Consider the following 20,328-nt stretch of genomic DNA (forward strand, 5'->3'; position numbering starts at 1 on the left):
AGATCTTAACAGTGAAAACTGAAGAAATAGGGAAGAGAAAAAATGCTGGAAGATTTCTTTTATGAAAAATTGCTAGTAGGAAACAAGAAAAGACTGATGCATTTGCAGAGTCAAAAATAAAACTGAACAGCTGTCTGTGCTATATATTTTATTATGATAAATACAGGGAATTTTCTAATGTGATTGACCTAAGAGCTCTCAAAAGCTCTGGAAAATAGAAATATACAGTTACCTCAGTGGTGTGTGTTAAGACATATGGAAGAAAAAAATACCCTACATTACAGTAAAACATAGATTTAGAAATGACCCACTAGTCGCTCATTTAATTTCACATTGTACAGCCTGATAAGGCTTTGAAAGGTTAGAAACAGCATTTATGCAACGCATTACTTCAGAAATTATGCAAATCCCTACTAAGGTCTCAAGCAGTCAGATATTCTAAGGAAGATATTATAAGTATTTGACATATAATTAATAAGGTGTGGTGTATATATAATTACTTAGAAATAGCTACTTTGCTGACGGTATTTTTAATGGGTCTTTTTCTTATCAAAAAACAAACATGCCACCAACCTGTTAATAGAGATTACATGAGATATTCCTTTACATTCTTTCAGTGCTTGCACACTAATGGGGCCAAATATATTTTTGCATTTTAACGATGAATCAGCAGCTATTTTTAGGGCAATTAGGTTTAAAACAAACAAAAGCATCCTGCATTTAATGATCTGATTTTACACCAAGAAATCCAATAGCCATTTCCTAGCACGTACATATTCTTTCAGTAGTAAAATAAAGAAAAATATTTGTGTTTGATTTACAAATAGATTATGTTCTTCTCCTCGCTGTTCTGTAGAAGAACTATAATGAGAGCTACTTAGAGATCAGAAACTCATTTCTACAACCTTCTTCTGACTGCTCATCATACAGTGTATCAATAATACATCAAAAAGAAGACTGTACATTTGGAGTGGAAACAGCTATTTTTTTACAGCAGTGATGCATATTAAATTATCAGGGATTCCTAATCTCAAAATGTATCTATTGTCAGCCACTCACTGAAAATGTCTCAAATGGTATTATTCATTCTTGCTTTGTCTGCAGAGAAATAGTCCAGCAAATATACCAGCTAGTAAATTTTAAATGTAAGCTTGGTCAGAGGTTTGACTACAGTCAGATTGGCATCAGGAATAACTAAAAGCAAAGTTTGAAACTGTAGTAACCAGGCAGTGTAACACAAGAACTGGGACAAGACTCAGTGCCTTTCACAGTAAAAGGGACTCTTCCTGTTGATTTCAGTTAATCTTAGCATCAGCCCAATGTCTCACTCTTTTTACGAAAGGGTTAGATCCAAAAAGGAACTGAGTCATTGCATCATTTACTGCTGTAATAACTAGCTTTGATGTAGTCAGCACCCAAAGTAGAATCCAAAATACTGTATTAGAAACTTGGATTTCTGAAGCAAACAAACAAAAGCCTGAAGTTAGAGTGAAAACATACATTGCAAAAATCAGTTTTTAAACAACCAGTATGTTAAGCAGAGAACTGCATACAGCTTTACTGATAAAAAGACATGGAAGAGCAATGTGTCTCAAATGAGACAGGATAGTGTTTAATTGTAGGTACTTTATTTGGAGGCAACCTTCCAGCACCCCCAACACCTCCACTTTCCTTAAACCAACACCTCTTCTTTTTAGAAGAAGGGGATATGGACAAACGGGTGGCTGTGTGAAGAGGAGAAAACTGAGACAGCCTGTTCAACTCTAGGTGAATGCTCTAGCCGGGAGGCTTCCTTAAAAAAAACAAAAAGCAAAAAACAAAAAAAAACACAAACAAAAAACCAGGCAAAAACTCCCTCTCTATGTTTTAAAAACATTGAATATCACTGCATTTTTACAGAGTCCAATCATATTAAAACTGCACAGAGTATACCAACTGCATTAAGCCGTAAAAAAAGATGAAATAGCTAGCGTTTGGTCCTCCATTATGCTTCAGTGTGAGTCGGCAATAGACTGGTCAGCACTATTGAAACTGGGATAATCTTCTATGCAGAAAAAAGGAAAATCACAGAGCCCAGGGAAGAACGTTAAAAATCTAAGGATGTTCACAATTTTCAGGCGTCTCACATACAAGGCAGACAAAAAAGAATTTACAGGAGCACAGTTTTGCACTTCTGTCTTTGTTGTCATTTAAACGTGACTATCTGGGCCAAACATTTCTCCTCTTTGAAAGTCTATTACCATTTCCTAATCAAACTTTACCACAAATTTAAGAACCTAACGGTATAAAACAATACTCTCTTTGAAAAATAGTAGATGTTTCAAGAGACTACAAAAGGACAAATAGAGTATTTTTCTTTAAACAAAACAATCAATCAAACAAACAGGAAATTAGAAACCAGCCAACTTAATTAAAATTCCTGGACAACTTAAAAATATTGTAGATACCTGGAAAATAACAAAGTGATAAGTAACAACCAACATGATTTGTTCATGACAATCTATCAAACCAACCTAATTTCCATTTATCATTCCACAGACATGAATAAACTGGAGACCTTCAGTTCAGTGAGGCTTTTGACATTCTGTTCCATTGACCTTTTCATAAGGAAGATAAGGAAATTTGATCTCGACAGAAACTACCTAAAACTGGTACAAAACTGGTTGTACTCAGAGGATCACTATTAGTATTTTATTATCAAACTGTTAAGTTTATATAAAATAAAATTCCACATACTCTTCAATATTGTAATATCTTTGGGTAAAGGCTTAGAGGTTATGATTATAAACATGCAGCTGACACCAGCTTGAGAGGTACTGCAAAGAGCAGAAGTGAAGACTAGAGTTTGAAATCATTGCGGGGCAGGGCCGGGGCGGGGGGGGGGGCAGGGAATTCTATAAACACAAGTGCAAAGTTCTGCACTTTGCAAAAAATAAATCAACTGCACACAAAAAAGATATTGTAATAAATTTGCAGAAAAGATACCAATAGAGTGGATCACAAGCAGAACACGTCAACAAGTTCATGACGTTGAAATAGGCATACATCCTACTGAGACGCGTAATCAGAAGTGTTGTCACCAAGATAACTTTGAGAAGTTGTGGAAAGATTGGACAGGAGCTAGAGGGGTGCAACGACAAAAGGGTGTGAGTTTCAGAACTCTTATTAAAAAAAAGGAAATAATCCACGCTTTTAATCAAAAAGTTGAAAGACTGAACAAAAATATAGAATCATAGAATGTCCTGAGTTGGAAGGGACCCACAAGGATCATCGAGTCCAACTCCTGTCCCTGCATAGGACAACCCTATGGTTGTTTTTGTTACCATGAATATGGTAACAGTCTTAGTTTATGTAAAAGGATGCTACAAAAAGAAAGGGAACACTGTCCTTTATATTAACTTTGAATAAGAATGCTAAATTGCAGCAAAAGGGATTTAATCTAGACATTCGAAAAAGGATAGTTAAGGACTAGACTAGGCTGCCTGAGAAATGAGTGGAATCTGTGTTTAAGGCTTTAAGAACAGGTTAGGCAAACATCCATCAAGGTTGTTTTCATAATAGCTTATTGTGCCTTGAGGGAGGAGGATGACTGACAATGTGTCTTAAGGTCACTCTTGGCTCTATTGGTTGTTTTTTATTTGGGGGGTGGAGGGGTGGGTTAGGTGTACAGCTTTGAGATCTACATGACATCAATGAAAAACGAGTGAGGTTTAGCTAAGTCAAGCAACCCCTATAAAACACCGCGAGTGCTGTATTTGTTAGCCCTCTAATCTTCTTTCCTGAAATTAGACACAGTAAACTTGTCTTCACCAATACTAGAACCTAACCTGTGCGTTTTGTGTGTATTTGTACAACAGTTTACCACAGTAAAACTGACAGCCCCGATTGAGACGTTGCACTGCTGAATTCAAAATAATATGCAAATGAAATACATTTAGGACTTTTTCACGCACTGTTTAAATGTTATAAAAACACGAAAATCTGTTTCTGTAGTCTAAAGTTAAGCTAAAAAGTTCATTTATTAACCTCAAAGTCAATCCTAATGTATTTGATGTTAATACAAATGTTATCACAGAAGATAGCATAAGGAAGAATATATATTAATTCTTTATTTAAAATTGTTCATTTCATAAAATCTCAGTACCATGTGCAACAGCAGCATCATATATCTAAAACATACATGCAGTTTTCAGTCCAAACTGCATTTTCGTTTAGACTTCTGTGCATGCTTAACTTTTAAATACATGGATATTTGTTAACCGATAACTACTTAAGCAAAGCATTATTTAAATACTTCAAATGTATTTTGAAAAGAAAGAAGAGAATGGTGTTACAAACCTTTGTAAGATTCAGGACGTAATTTGCACAAAAGATTATTTAACCAAGATTTATCAAATAAAACAAACTCATTCATTTTCTCATTTTTATCAATATGCAATTTCTGAATTATGAGACAGAACAAGAAGATTGTTGTGACTTAAACTGGTTTAGAGGTACTTAAATTCACAGATACTCCCTCATTTGAAGATTTAATAGCAGCTGTAACATCTAACATTGACAAAATAACTTCAAGTGTTTGCTACAGAAAGCAAATTAAATGGTAACCAAGAGATAACACCTTCCATTACCGGGTACAAATACAGCCTAATAAAACATAAGAAAAAGGTACTTTATTTGTTAACAATTTAAAACATTAGTATGTTACTTCTAGAATACTTCCAACAAAAAACTGTTATGCAAATAGGCCTACTTCTCCCTAGGTTGTTCTTCTTTAAAATCATTGGAGCCACTGACTAAAGGAACTCCTACTTCACCTGCGTAAAATTGGTAAAATCGGCATAAATTTAAGTATATTTCCTAAACTCTGAGAAGTCAGTGGCCAGAGCAAGCAAGAAGGTAGAACCCAACTTGTTAATGCAAACGGTGAATTACTAGTAATATGTAAATAAGCATTCTGCTTTTATTTAGGAAAAAAAAAAATCAAAGAATTATTCTGACACGAAGGCAATGAACGCTTCATTACAAGACCTAACAAACCGAAACAGCAGATAAGTCGATGTGCCTCAGCAAAGCTTGCAAAAAGCCCCCCAAACGGAGAAGGCCCGCAGCAGACGCCCGCCCCGGGACACCACCGCCCGCCCCGCAGCGCGGCCGGGCCGGCCGAGCGGCTGCTCCAAGCCCCGGGGAGGCCCCCTGGAACCTCACGCTGCTCGCACTGGATCGGACTCGCTACACGTTTGCGCTAACGCACACAGGCAGTCACCGCACACTGGCTAAACGTTATTCTTTCCTGCACAGGCCCGCAGCTACACAAGGTCTTCAAACACAAGCTCTCAAGAAAAAACAGCGAGACGCAAGCCCACGCAATCACGGTTAGAGCGGTGCTTCCTCGGGCCGGTCCCAGCCCGGGAGCCGGCGACACCTCCCCGCCTCAGCGCCGGCCCGCGGCCCCACGCCTCCCGCCAGGCCCGGCCCGGCCCGGCCCCGCCGCCGCCCGCACCGCCCCGGGGCACCTCATGGCTCTCGGCGCCGCTCCCTGCAGAAGCAAGAGCCCAGCCCCGAGCCGTGCCGAGCCCCGGCCCGTCCTTCCTGGGCGGGCTCCGCGGGGCCGGAGCACAGCCCGGCACCCCCCCCCCCCCGCCCCGCCCGCCCGGCCCGCCCGCCGCCAACCTCTCGCGGGGAGGTCCCGGGGCCAGGTGAGCCACAGCGCGCCTGCGCCGCGCCTCCAGGTCGGCCGCGGCTTCCATCCGGGTACTGGGCGGCCCGGCCGGGCGGGGGGGTTTCATTGTGCGTGCAGCTGCCGCGCTCAGTCGCTCTAAAATGGCCGCCGCCGCCTCGTCTCCCGCCGCCGCGGGAGCTCCCGCGGCACCCGCCGCCCCGGCGGCGGTGGCGCTGCCTCCCACTGAGAGCAAGAAGATCACCGACCTGCGGGTCATCGACCTCAAGTCGGAACTGAAGCGGCGCAACCTGGACATCACCGGGGTGAAGACTGTCCTCATCTCCCGGCTCAAGCAGGTGAGAGGCCGGCACAGGCCGCGGGGGCTGGGCCGGACCGGGCCCTGCCCGCCCCGGCCCGACCCGCCGAGGGGCCTGGCCCGCCGCCGCCGGCCGCCTGGCTCTGGGGGCGGGGCCCTCGCGGCCCCGCCGGCTGCCCCCGGTGTGGGGGGCGGGACATCTCCCTGTGCCGCCGCCGGTGTCGGCGGAGGGGCGAGGGTCTGCCGTCACCGGGCGGCCTCGGCGGCGGCGCGCAGCGCCGGCAGGGCGGCACGCCCCTCTCGGCCGCCGGGGTGGGGGGCGGCGGCCGGGCCGGCCCGGGCTCGGTGTCTCGGCTGGCGGGGCCCGGGCGGGCTGGCGGAGCTCGCCCCGCGGCCTTGCGGCCCGCCCGCCGCCCCGGGCGCTGGAGCTCGTCGGGCGGCCGCCGGGGCGAGCCCCGCGGCTGGTTGTTGCTGCAGGCTTTCTGTGCTTCCCTCCCTCCTGTTTTTGTGCTGCCCTTGGTGTCATCGTGGATGTCGTAGTGGCCTTCTGGTGTTATGTTTCCAAAGAGAAATGTGCTGATCCTTGAAAAGCTGTACTTTAAAAATGTCATTTTAACAGCTTAAACTCTTGCCATTATCGTTAGCGTTTCTTTGGTCTTCTCCAGCTTTAAGTGAAAGGTTTAACCCAAAGTGTTTTATAAAATATTTTTGGGATGGAAAAAAAAAATTGTTTGGCTCACTCACTTCTGCTGAAGTCAAAATGTCTCACTTCCCACTGAAATCCATTAAAAATTGTATTTTTTGTCTCATTTAGGCTATTGAAGAGGAAGGAGGCGATCCAGATAATATTGAAATAACTGTTTCAGCTGACACACCCACCAAGAAACCAACTAAAGGCAAAGGTTAATATCTATTTGTATACATCACATTTTTAAGCATTTTTTGTTACATATATCACTTTAAAGAAGGAGCGTGGAACTGTCGCCTGTAGTTTGGATACAGTCATGACTTTACTGTTTGACTTCTGTCATATAAGGCATCTTTTGCCTTACTCATCTGTTTTCAGTCACTGTATATAGGCAACGTATAGGGATGCTGGATATATATGGAAAATGGGTGGGTTAAGAGATGTGTTATGAGGTAGTGGCTGTACTGCCACAGATCCTGGAGACTTGCGCTGTGTGTGCTGAGGCCGTGTAGATGATCCGTGAGTTTTTTGGAATATGCTGTTAACAGAGATCCTGAACATGGAGTGTTACAGGTGCAAAACTGCTGTGCGGCTCTGGTGCTGGGGATGGGTGTCTGTGTAGTGTCCGGGAGTATCTGTGCAACAGCAAAGGCAGAACTAAGAGGTTGTTTAGCCATGAGAAGGTGCTGGACCTAGGCTAGCGGTGTGTGTACGATAATACGTGGTAGGGGGTCACTGCCTGAAGAGAACTGTGTTGTGTGGGTTTATTAGCAGACTTGCTACTGAAGACAGGATTTACAAATACAGATTTCCTGAATGGGCTCTGAAGGCTCACTGTGAAATACCTAATTAAGAAATTTTTAGTTTTCATTTTGAAAAATAATTATTTAGATTCTATACCGATCTGTTTGGTAGTGATTGTGTTGGCTCTGTTTTCTTTTGCATAAGTGTTTAAATAGTGGTTTGTGAGTTTGGGTTCTCGGGGATTTTTGTGGGGGTTTTTGTTTTCTGTTGCTCTGGGAGCATCCATAATCAAGTATACTGGGAAACGAAATGTCTGGTTTATGCATAGCATTCTTCATTGAACATACATGCTAAGAATGTTCATACCTGTGCTATAGATACCTGTTTTTGAAATGATCAGTCCTATACCACTGTCACTTGTCTTAGGCTTAGTTTTGTGGTGGAGGTGATTATTCATGCTTTTGCCTGGCACTGTGAATGGGGAATTTAATAATAAAATCTGTCTGCTTAGAAAGTTTGAATAACTTACCTGTACTTTTGACATACTAGAAAAGTGAAAGGAAATAAGCTGTTTTACAATGTGGTTTCATTTTCTTCTGTGACATTACTTTATTCCCTACTCTGGAAAGGTAACTGATGCTTAAGAAAACTACATGGAAGCTAAATAAGGAAACACTTCCACAGTTTTTCTTGTAGAGATCTAAATGGCTACTTGCTCTGCTGTGATGAACGCTTCTCTTATCTGCTGCTTTTCATGCTCCTGTTCTCCAAACTAACATCATGATGTGCCTAATGTTCTTGAACCGGCTTCTTATTTAGTTATACTATTTTGCTTCTGCAAAGGTAGTTTTCCTACTAGTGATGCTGCTGCCTGAGGCAGGACTTCAGTAGCTGTTCCCTGCCACCTCTCCTGTGGAATTGAATTGTAAGGTGTATGTATGACATGTACGTTCTTGGTAGGCCTTGAAATAAAATACAACCTTCGTGAAGTTCTTATCTGCTCACTTTGCAAGCTCAAGAGTTTTTTCTCATTGCTTTTCGGATTAAAAAGTCTTGCGAGCAAATTTTGTGCCAAAAGTATGAGATTCATGCTGTATTAATCTTCAAGTGCGGAACAAGAAAAACTCACCAATTTGTCTAGGGAAAATCCTTTTTGATCTTACTGGTTTACTTCTAACTGTAAGAAAGAATATATTATTTCTTTTCAACTATTCCTTGTATGTGTTAACTGCTGATTCTGATGTTATCTCCCTCTCTGGTGCTTTCTGCTGAAATATGTTACTAGTATCCAGAAAGTATCTCTCAAAAGTTGGAAATCTAGCAGTGCAAAAATCCATTCCCTAATGTGTCACTAAGAAACTTTCAAAGGCATGCGGGAGATGCATGCTTATCAACTGAACTCAGTAGGACTGAATTTTCATTTAAAATTAACTATCTTGATCCTCCTTGTGCTTGTACATGCTCTTTGCTATGAGTAGTGTTACCTCCTTTACTGATTTTGCCAACAGATTGCTCTAGGCCCATTGCTAATGCTTGCTTCCCCCCTGCCCCACAGCTTCAGACTAACACTAATGGGTCTTTAATTATTTTACTGCTGCCCAGAGGTAAAATCAATGGCGCTACTAGTCCTATAGTATTTTTTTTCCCCCATGCTATTATTGCTGTACAAAGGAAGGCAGGAATATTAGATATTCATTTACGAAGAAAATACAGCCTCAGAAAAGGACGAGAAGTGGGAGTAATGAATAAACCTCCTCACAGCAGCCAGAGAGAGGTGAATGGGAGGCAGAAAGGAGGTTTCCCTTCCAAAAAATCACAAACTATGTCAGATGGCTATCAGTTTTAGATCTGAATGTCTTTTGTAGCCAGTTTTACTGCAACTCTTACGGTCTGTAGAAAAAGTGAGATGTCTAATTCCCTAGCACTGTCTGTTAGAAAAACTTGGTCTGGAATATTGATGCAGGCTGAATTAGAGGGGCAGTAGTCTGTGTGGGGGAGTGATATATTTATTTTCCCTTTCGTTGCTTTTTTTGTGTGTATGTTGACAAAAAGGAGAAGAGGAGGAATGAGGCTAAGAGTGGGACTTGCTTTCACAGAACAGGATTTTGTAGTAAATTGATTTATCAACTGAGTATATACTGCGGTTTTTTGCTGGACTGTGACAAGCTTTTGACAATGATGATACAAAGCCAGCTTGCTATGAGATAGGAAAGAAACATCTGTAAAACGCTATGAGTAGAAGAATAAGGCCTTGACTGAACTGTTTTGAATGTAGACCTTCTTTCTCTCTTAAAACAAACAGCAGCTTGCCAGTGTCCCATACCCAAGTTCTGTAGCATAAGATATCGTATGAAACAGGAGTCATATTTAAAATAGGGCATTTACTGACTTGCCCAAAATTGAGATAACATAGAGGGAGCCATGTGGAACTTCATCGGGAAAGTGTATAATTGGAGGATTTTGCGTCATGACTTAAAGAATGCTTGCAGAAGGATTCTGTAATCCAACAAGAATCCTTGATCAATCCTGTAGGCAAAGTTAGTCAAAATATAACACTTTTTCCAGAACCTAATTTAATAAAATATTTGGGGTAAAGAACTGCAAAACAGCTAATCAGAAGAGCTATAGTGAGATGAGTTGGTTTTGCCAATTAAAGTTTGAAAGCTGAAAGACAGAACAAATACCAAGGGCTCCATCTTTAATTGCTTTAGCTGTGCCTCTCCATCCTGGAATTTAGTAGCTATGGACAAATTTCTCTTTTTGTAAAAAGATGACAGTGTTTAGAAAAAGCTGTTGTTTTCAAGCCTGAACATTCTGCTGCTTATTCTAGTATCTAGAGGAAGTTACTTTACTGCTAGTATGAAATATTTTTCAAATGTTTCTGATGTGAACATTCCTTCCTTTGAAGTATCGGCAGTCAAAAATATTGTAGTATATTGATACATCATAACTTGGTGATTGAAAGTTACTTTTCTGTCAAGTTTTGGAATTTGTGCGGACAAAGAACAGATTTTAGGCTAATCAATTTTAACCTCAAAGTCTTAATGTGAGCAAAGATGTTTATTTGCTGCTCTTCAAGTTTCTAAGGCCAGTTAGACACCTATTACTTTGTGTCTTAAGTACCCCTCTATTTTCCTGCTGAATTTCCAATTTGACAATACTGTTTGTTAGATCAAATACTGACAATTGTCAGTGGCTGGCTTATGCTATTGCCCAAATAATTCTGACTTCTTTATTAAAACTGTTCAGTTACTTAAAAAAAAAAACCAAACAAAAAAAACCCAACCAAAACTAAGTTGTACACTGTTGGCCTTCAAAAGGAGAGTGGAGTGGGGGAAAAAATCTGTTGTGATGTCATCTGTCCTTCAGGAATATTAAAATAACTATTTTAACAAACTGTCAGTTCATGATTTCTTCTGAGTTGTTAACGTCCATTACTATAGTGTTGTCATTCGATTTCTGAAACACTGTGCTGTGCAGCGAGCTTGTCCAGAGGTAAATCAGAGTTTTCCTGCCCAGTGAATCATCGCTGGAGAAAGATAGAGGTTCTCAGCTGCAGTGAAAATAGGTGTCTTATGGCCACGTTACATACATGACATGATCTGTGGGGTACTAGTACAAATGCCTTTATTTTAATCTTGATAACCTGAGTTTTCAATTTTTTCTAAATACATTTTTTTCAGAATAAATTTTCTAAATTAATCTTCTTCCTGAGCTGCTTTGACCTGTTTTTTAAAATTCTTTTATTTTTTTTAAGGCAAGCAGGTAGCTTCTTTGTCACTTCTTCTGTCACTTGGTTCTGTTGATCTGCTTTGCAGTTGCTGAATAAAATAGTAAAGATTGAAAAGTGACTTCTCCAAATGTTCTTGGGGGGGGGGTGCCCTTGCACACAGTGCTGTTGCACAGCTACTTAGGCCTCTTAAATTTACAAGACATGTCTGTCTTAATTGACTCACAAAGTAGGTTTGTTAATTTATTATTATTTCTAGGTATCTGACCGGTGGTGTTCAACCACTGTATGTATCCCTGCAAACTTTTAAGTATTTCTGTCAAGACTAAACCAACTGTTGAGACCCTACTCTTTCTCAAGTGTTTTACTCGAGAATAGAGTACATTATAAGGAAGTGAATACATTCTCCTCTTTTGAGGAAAGATGTATGTAAATTATTTGTAAAGAGTCCTTTTAAACTAGACTTTCTTCTTGCATGTTATTGAGTAGATGATCTATAGAAAAGAATCTTTCTGGAGAGAGGGAATTATTAAGCTAAAATATCTGAACTCAGTATTGATGATAGGAATTTAAGATATCGTAAGTTGTAATGAACACTTGAAAAATAACATGCAGACTGAATCGCAGAAACACTTTGCATAGGTGGTTCCAATATTGGAAAGTTGTTTTCATCATTTAAGTTATGATAGATCACGCCTTACTGAATTATATACATATAAATGGCATACAACAAAGTGTAGGTAAGGCTTCCATGTGCCCTTGGATAGGAAGAAGTAATCTTGCCAAATACTTCCTAAGTAATTTCATTAAGGTGGGGGTGAGTGGTATGTCTAATGAGCTGCACTAGAAAGTGTTATGAGTGTTTAATCATATGATTACAAATGATGGCAAATCTTATGAACAAGTCAGTCCTTCTCTAGAGAGTATCTGACTTTGCAAAGTACACCCTTTCTAAAAACCATAAATGACTAAGAGCAGCATCCTGCAGACACTGTATAAGACAGAATAGCAGATATTCTTGTTACCCTATGATACCATTTAAGAATACAGAAGTGTAACAGGATAATTTGCTTTTGTTAATATTGTGGCAAATTATACCATTTAAATTACAACAGATGTCTTAACTAAATAACACTATAAAGAGTTTATTCCATTGTAAAGATTTTCTTTCCCCTTCCTCCTTTTTGCCTCCTGTCCCACATTTTTGATGAATCTTTAGCATCAGGTATGTCAGAACCCTGTTAGGGATTTCAACAGGAATACCAGAAGAAATGCAAACACTTAATTCTTTCAAAATTTTATGATGTGTGTGTTGCTGCTCTTCTGCGTGAGATGCAGGTGTCTAGTTTGTTTAAGACTTGTCTAAAATACACTCTTCTATCATTTTGTATACACTCAGGTAGCCTGAATTTCTCATGTAGAGGACCATGAATAGGTAGAACAAGCTTATGCTACTCTAAAGCTTGTAAATGAGATGACGGCTAAACTTGCATAATGTTAAACCAACATTTTTAAAGATGTTTTAAATCTTTTACTTACTTCTAAAGAGAATATTCATTCTCTATGTAAATAGTCTGTTGCAATTTTGTGCTGTGTAGCAATTGCCATTGCCAGAAAAGGGACTGAGCATGGCTTATAAAGGAGTGCCATCATTCCAAGGTAAATTAGTATTTGTGTTGTTAGGCACCCAGATTTGTGGTGAGTGCTGCTTACACCACTGACATTTTCAATAGCCACTGCGTGGATAAACCTGTACATGAATTTTATCATGTGTTGACAACTTGTGTGTCTTGAGACCTGCTGTGCCGGTTGTCTGCAGAAGGTCCATCTGTTCTGACTGTAATTGTTAACATACCTTTTAATCCCAGTTATTTTCCTCAAAGTGATACCGGTCTTGAATAAGTTCACAGAAACAGTCAGTTTCTGAAAGGTGTTTCTTACAACCTGACTTTAGTTATGTGAAATTATGAGTCAAATGTGCCTTTCAGTAGCCCATTGTGGATAAGTATCTGTGGAAAAGTTTTGAACTTTTGTGGATGCTGGCTTTTTGGCAAGTTACTGTACCAACATCTGAAAACTATCTATATCAGAACCTTGAAGTGCCACTTTTGAGCAGTGTGACTCTAACTGGATCAGAGTAACCCGAAACACAGAACTGAGAGGGAAAGCAAACTTCCTACCACTTTCTGGCTCGAAGCTGAAAAGTGAAGGTCATTGTTCAGGTCTCCTCATGCCTTGGACTACCTCTGGTACTCAGAGTTAATAGGACTTATTGCAAAGAAAAATAGACAGACTAAAGAAAGGCTAATGAAAACATGTATTCCTGTCCGGCTTAATTGAGCAGCAAACAAAAGATATGGACAGCTTTATTACTGAAAGGTATAACTTCCTCTTGATGAGGACATGTCAATAAAATATAGTTCTCTAACTGCCATTGAAGAATGATGGGACTAAGTTCAGGTAGCTTTGTCAGGTGGTTGTTGTTGGGTTTTTTTTCCTATTCCTTATAAAGTCTGGGTTCTAGTTCACCTGCCAGATTTCCTCAAGGAAAATGAGTTTAAATAGCTTTCATGATAGTACATGCTAGGTAGTTGCTAAATATGTCTAGTATCTGCTGTGCATGTTTGCCTGTCTCTGTGTATGCTTAGCTGGATATGGGTTGCAGGAAAAACTTGGACTTTCAGCTTTAACAAACTAAAGAACTGAAATGTGAGAGGGGTAGAACAGAAAACAGTTGAATGTGTGTAGAAATCCTTGTTGTGTCTCACTGCTTTTTATTTATATTGAAGATATCTTTGGCTGGAGATTCTGTCACAAGAGTGCTAAAATGGTAATGCAAAATTTGGGTTGGTCTTGGTTTCAGGCATCAGCTGTAATGTATGTCAAAAACTGTCCTTTCCAGTGTAAGTGCAGTCTTCTTTCTGAAGAAAGCTAGCTTCCCTAAGTACACCTGTGCTGCCGGCTTTTTGCACAAAAATCTCACAAATCTATTGCATTACAAATATAAAGCAGGAATGTTTTGTTTGTTTTAAATTAAGTAAAAGCAGCAGCAAGTTCTCTTTATGCATTTAGATCTGAATGTTTAGATCTCATGTTTTGCAATTGTAGAAATAATTCCTGCTGGGTGTCTTTTCCTGGAGACTAGTGTGCATCTGAACTCAAAACAACAATATGCAGTACATAGGAGTACTGTCAGATTCCAGTTGGTTTTACTCATTTCCCTGAAAGGCGGCACTCTAAGTAAAACCAAAACAGTAGTCTCTCTTCTTGCCCTGTATAGAATCATGGAACCATTAAGGTTGGAAAAGATCTCCGAGATCATCGAGTCCAACCATTAACCTAACTGCCAGGTCCACCTCTAAACCATGTCCCTAAGCACCACATCCACATGTTTCTTCAACACTTCCAGGGACTGTGATTGCACCACTTCCCTGGGCAGCCTGTTCCAATGCCTGACCACTCTCTCTCTGAAGAATTTTTTCTTAATATCTTATCTAAATCTCCCCTGGCACAACTTGAGGCCATTTCCTCTCATCCTGTTGCTTGTTACCTGGGAGAAGAGACCAACCCCCACCTCGCTACAACCTCCTTTCAGGTAGTTGCAGAGAGCAATAAGGTCTCCCCTCAGCCTCCTCTTCTCCAAACTAAGCAACCCCAGCTCCCTCAGCTGCTCCTCATAAGACTTGTGCTCTAGACCCTTCACCAGCTTCATTGCCCTTCTTTGGACACCCTCCAGCACCTCAATGCCCTTCTTGGAGTGAGGGGCCCAAAACTGAACACAGTACTCGAGGTGCGGCCTCACCAGTGCCCAGTACAGGGGCACTATCACCTCCCTGGTCCTGCTGGCCACACTATTCCTGATCCAAGCCAGGATGCCATTGGCCTTCCTGGCCACCTGAACACACTGCTGGCTCATGTTCAGGTGGCTGTCAACCAACACCCCCAGGTCCTTTTTTGCCAGGCAGCTCTCTAGCCACTCCTTCCCAAGCCTGTAGTGTTGCATGGGGTTGTTGTGACCAAAATGCAGGACCCAGCACTTAGCTTTGTTGAACCTCATACAGTTGGCCCCGGCCCAACGATCCAGCCTGTCCAGGTCCCTCTGTAGAGCCTTCCTACCTTTAGACAGATCAACATTTCCACCCAACTTGGTGCTGTCTGGAAACTTACTGAAGGTACACTCAGTCCCCTCATCGAGATCATTGATAAAGATGTTGAACAGGACCGGCCCCAACACTGAGCCCTGGGGAACACCACTCGTGACCAGTCGCCAACTAGATTTGACTCCATTCACCACCACTCTCTGTGCTCAGCCATTCAGTCAGTTTTTTACCCAGTGAACAGTGCACCCATTCAAGCCGTGAGCAGCCAGTTTCTCCAGGAGAGAATGCTGTGGGAGACAGTGTCAAAGGCTTTACTAAAGTCCAGGTAGACAATATCCACAGCCTTCCCCTCATCCACCAAGCGGGTCACCTTGTCATAGAAGGAGATCAGGTTGGTCAAGCAGGACTTTCCCTTCATGAGCCCATGCTGGCTGGGCCTAATCCCCTGATTGTCCCGCACATGCTGCATGATGGCACTCAAGATGATATGCTCCATGACCTTCCCTGGCACCAAGGTCAGGCTGACAGGCCTGTAGTTCCCCGGATCCTCCTTCCAACCCTGCTTGTAGATGGGTGTCACATTAGCTAACTTTAGTTAACTGTAATTTATCAGTTTCCAGCTTTGAAATGCAATTTAAGAACTGTGTATGAAAGACTATGGTAATTAATTGCTGACAAAAATTGACTATTCCCGATAGCAGAAATGTCCATACTTTATCAAACTTTGGCCTATGTTTTTCTTTTCTATTCCTTTTGAATATCTATAGAATTGCTTTACCTGTTCATTAGAGAATGAAGGGATGAGGGAAAATGTGATGTCAAGAAATAAAGCATTAAGTGCTGATCATGACTGCCATCTCATTTGCATCTTGAATTGACATTGAGTTTCAGTAGAAGACAGTAAAGCTGCTTCCTAACAGAACTGCTTTTGTACCTTGAGCTACTGAAGACCATCACATAGGCTATCTCGGACTAGATATAAGGAAGAAATTTTTTACAATGATGGTGGTGAAACACTGTGACGGGTTGCCCAGAGAGGTGGTAGATGCCCCGTCCTTGGAAACATTCAAGGCCAAGCTGGATGGGGCTCTGAGCAAGCTGATCTGGTTGTAGATGTCCCTGCCCATTGCAGGGGGGATGGACTAGATGACCTTTAAAGGTCCCTTCCATCCCAAAGCATTCTATGATTCTGTGATAGGTTAATCTTTGATAGAATGAATCAGAGAGACAGAATGCTCTATAAAGGGTGTGTTTGTGTTGAGATATTTATATCTAGTGCTCTTTGGTCTTGTTTTTTTGCAGAATTCTTCAATGGAACATGCCCTTAGTACAGTAAAGAATGTGTAGAAAACCAAAGTGCTTCACCTGACTCAATTCTTCTGCTGATTGTTCTCTCTAGTGATGAAAAGCACTGAAAAAGGTGGCTTGGAGAGGCTGTGCAATTGCCATACTTGTGGATACTCAAAACCACAGCTAGATGAAATCCTGAGCAATCCAATTGTACTTGGAACTTAGCTCTACTTTTGAGCGGGAGGTTGGGTGGACTAGGTGACCTTTAGAAGACCCTTCTAACCTAAATTGCTCAGTGATGCTAATTATCCTATAAAGTAAGGCCTTTCCAAAGTTTTAAATCATAAAGTCTACTTAACTCCAGTAATTCTAGAAATGTACACTTTAATGTTCTCCTGAATTCCGTTATCACTCAAAGTATTGGTATTAAAATCACTAACTTGGATGTAACTGCTTGTTTATGCAACAGCATTGATTTTTTGTGCTCAGCTGACTTTTTTTTTCCTCACCTTAAAAAATACTCAATCTTGGGAGGATTATATTATAGTGAACAGTTCAGATAAACTAAAGCATATAGAGAATAATAAACTAAGGCCCAGCACATAATCAGTATTGAAAGAATGTCTGTTCTACGTAGCTGCTCTCATCATTATCATATCCTATTGTTTCAGGTAAAAAGCAGGAAGCTGATGAATTAACTGGTGATGCTTCAGTTGAAGAGGATTCCTTTGTCAAGGTAATAAAAGTATGTAATTTTTTTCTCAGTTTATATTTAAGTTCAATGTTTGGCTTTATTTTACCAAAAAAATCTTCCATTTTCTTTGCGCTAATTTATGTGGAAATTTGGAGCATTGTTTTTACTGTATTCGCAGCTGTGATGCCTAAGGTTGTGAAGGTGTGGGGTTTTTTAAACATGCTATGAATTTTTTGTTATGGATGTGATAGAGTATTTTGCAGAAACAGTGATTCTAGCAGTGAATTTTTTAGAATATAGCTAATAGTTATGCCAAATACTTGTTGTTCACACCAAAAGGAAAGTGAATTGGAGACTCAAGATGCAAGTGATCAAGACGGAAATGATGAATTAAAGGACTTTAAAGAATCTGTTGAAGATGAGAACTTGAATTCTAAAGAACTACCATCTGCAGAAAAGAAAAGATACCATGACCTGGAGCCAGCAGAGACAACAGAAGATGCAGAAAAGGATTCTGAAAGTCAGGTACTTTGTTGTATTTTACATGCATTTTTATCAGTAAAATGTACATTTTTGTTAGCGTGTCTGTATTACTAGGAAGTCAGAACTAGTTTTTGAGGTTGTCTTACTTGCTTATCTCTAAAAGACAATTTGGTACTTTTTTCTTTCTGTTCTCCTTGACTTGTGTTTGAATAGTCCTGAAACAAATGTGGCATCGATTGATAAAATTCTACCACAGTCCATAGAGAGTTCCCAAGTAGTCCTTTTCCCTGGTACTAGTAGTGCCATACCTAATCTGAACGCTGAACTGAAAGGTGCAAGTCACGAGAACTGCTCATTGATGTTCACCTTATTGAGCGTGTATCCACTTAACTAAAATGTTTCCTCAGTTAACTGAATCTCTTGACTGTATGAATTTTGGTCTTACAAATAGTTTGCTGAGCAAGTCCCTTTTCTGTTCTCATAGGAAAATGAAGGTCAAGACATAGAAGATTACACTTTTCCAACTGTCCATGTAAGTTCCAAATCAGTTCTGTTAAGCTGATTTTTCATGCCTATTTAGTTGGAAAAGATCACTTTAGACTGGCTTTTTGTTCCAGCATGCATCTTAGGAAGTCAGGTGATGTAAGACAGTAAAGGTAAACAGTATGGGAAGCTTTCATTCTTTTTTTTTTTTTTTTTTTATAATGCAGATAATTGTGATTTCCAAATAAGGTGTCCTATTTAAATGCAAATTTCTGTCTACAATTTGGGAGTATTCCGTGCACAGACTTAGCAAGGAATATTTTTCACACTCTCTTAAAACACTTCAGAGGGTTATGCCAGATGCTAACATAGTATAGACAGCCTATACAGGAGTTTAGAACTCCTGTTTTAATGTAGAAATTTGCCTTTGGAGAATGTTTGGTGGGGGTGTTGGTTGTTTGGGGTTGTTTGTTTGTTGTGTGGTTTGTTGTTTTTTTTTGTTAATACTAACATCTATAACATTTTTAAGTTCAGAAATCATTCTGAGCTACATGGAACTGATGTCTGAAAAGGGATATCTCATACAGCATGTCTTGTTCAGTGAGGTTAATAATAAATAAATAAATTTCTGTTAAAATCATGATTTCGTTTTTAACTACTTAGTGAAGGAAGTCCACCTAGTTTCTGACTTCTGTCCTAAGCTTTTAAAGCTAATGATGGATTGCTTGCATTTCATTGAAAGTAGTCATCAGCAGTGTGATATCCATTCTGAAGGCTTTAGCAAGACATGGGACAGTTTAGAAATGTCCTGTTGAGGTAAGGGGGGGGAAGAAAATAGCTGCATGTTCCAACCAGTTGCAAACTGCAAGTGTTGCAGATAGATACCAGTGGAGTTTTGTACATATTTTCAGTGATTTGACAAGGGAGGTGCACAGGCTTGGTTTCTAGATCATGTTTTCTTTGGAAATAGTTTTCAGTTCATTAATTTGCCTTCATATGATAGAAATTCTGTGGAAAATACGAACTGTTCTGCCTAAAGTTTTAAAATAGGAGACATTTAGTCTTGACTTCCTTTTCTTGCAGGATGGTGAAGATGAAGAAAATGAGAAAGGTATGTTTAAAGTTTAATAGAGTTCAGAGCTCTTTAGTCTGGTAGAGCAGGCAACTTTCTCTTGTAATATTCAGTCTCTTTACTAATACTAGGCTTGTCTCCAGTACTAAGTATCCGTTGTCTCCTTATTAAGCTCAGCACCTGGAATCATTGCAGTCAGTGGGTTTATTTCACTCCTGAGAGTTACTTTACTCTTAAGAGTTGATTACAGTACTTATCAGTTACTGTGGTGGATGTATAATGTAGTTGTAATACTATGATTCTTAATGAAAAAACCATAGTATTCAAGGACTCTGATTTTAATATACGGTAAGTCTTGATGCAAAAGCTTCCAACTTGCCCTGCAGTAACTGATGTTTAATTGAATGAAATGATACACCCTTATGCTGAACTTGAGCACCCAACAAATGTACGGACCATCATATGTTTGGCTTACTGTCACTTAGAAATACTAGTTGTGTACCGGATGGTAAAACAAGTGTTTGGAAAGCTGTGGAGTGGCTACCTTTTTTTTTTAAGCTGTGATCATTAGTGAAACTATAGAAGGAATGTAATGCATTTGGGCAAACAGACTTCCTGGACAGAAGTCTTAAGGATTCTACGTATTGTGGACTAGAAAGGACATGGAATGCCATCACTTCACACAAGATGGAATAAACACATTACTGAAGTTACAGGATAAAACTACAGACTCCATGTTTACGAGGGACCCTATGGTTGAAGTGTCTCATCTGCGCAAATCCAAGAATACGGCTGGAGATGCATATGTGGGACTGAGATGGAAAATCTGTCCTGTGGATGAAGACTGAGAACCGTTTGTCTACGAACTCTGGATTAAAGCTCACTCCTACATTTTCTGCAGCAGCGTTGTACAGCTAACTTGACTGCCAAACAACTGCTTAGAAAGGAAAGCAAAAGAGAACACCAGCGTGGAAGACTGACTGAAATTCTCCAAGACTGTAATTCTTTCGGATTTGGGAAGGTCAGAAGTCCTAGAACCAGGAAGATTCAAAGACAGATTAAATCAAAC

At 40.4% G+C, this 20,328-nt stretch overlaps 2 protein-coding genes across 9 annotated transcripts in view; one reads left to right on the plus strand and one right to left on the minus strand.

The window, feature by feature from the left end:
• The window catches only part of RNF111 (ring finger protein 111), a 67,060-nt gene extending 61,528 nt beyond the window's left edge, over positions 1-5,532 (minus strand). The window contains exon 1 of the mRNA XM_087745411.1: positions 5,514-5,532. Coding sequence (XP_087601537.1) covers positions 5,514-5,518 — 5 coding nt within the window. The 5' untranslated portion in view covers positions 5,519-5,532. The remainder of the gene's footprint in view (positions 1-5,513) is intronic.
• A 144-nt stretch (positions 5,533-5,676) lies between these two features.
• The window catches only part of SLTM (SAFB like transcription modulator), a 35,713-nt gene continuing 21,061 nt past the window's right edge, over positions 5,677-20,328 (plus strand). For 4 of the 8 annotated variants that reach the window (XM_087745402.1, XM_087745404.1, XM_087745409.1 and 1 more), the window contains exons 1-6: positions 5,677-6,015; positions 6,790-6,877; positions 17,199-17,272; positions 17,561-17,746; positions 18,189-18,236; positions 19,271-19,298. In XM_087745402.1, the coding sequence (XP_087601528.1) occupies positions 5,821-6,015; positions 6,790-6,877; positions 17,199-17,272; positions 17,561-17,746; positions 18,189-18,236; positions 19,271-19,298 (619 nt within the window). In that variant the 5' untranslated portion in view covers positions 5,677-5,820. The remainder of the gene's footprint in view (positions 6,016-6,789; positions 6,878-17,198; positions 17,273-17,560; positions 17,747-18,188; positions 18,237-19,270; positions 19,299-20,328) is intronic. The other 4 variants (XM_087745403.1, XM_087745405.1, XM_087745407.1 and 1 more) reach the window with 1 other exon arrangement.

Source organism: Nipponia nippon, unplaced genomic scaffold (assembly GCF_047370975.1).
Source record: "Nipponia nippon isolate SJK-2023a ecotype South Korea unplaced genomic scaffold, ASM4737097v1 scaffold_9, whole genome shotgun sequence".
Classification (NCBI taxonomy): Eukaryota; Metazoa; Chordata; class Aves; order Pelecaniformes; family Threskiornithidae; genus Nipponia; species Nipponia nippon.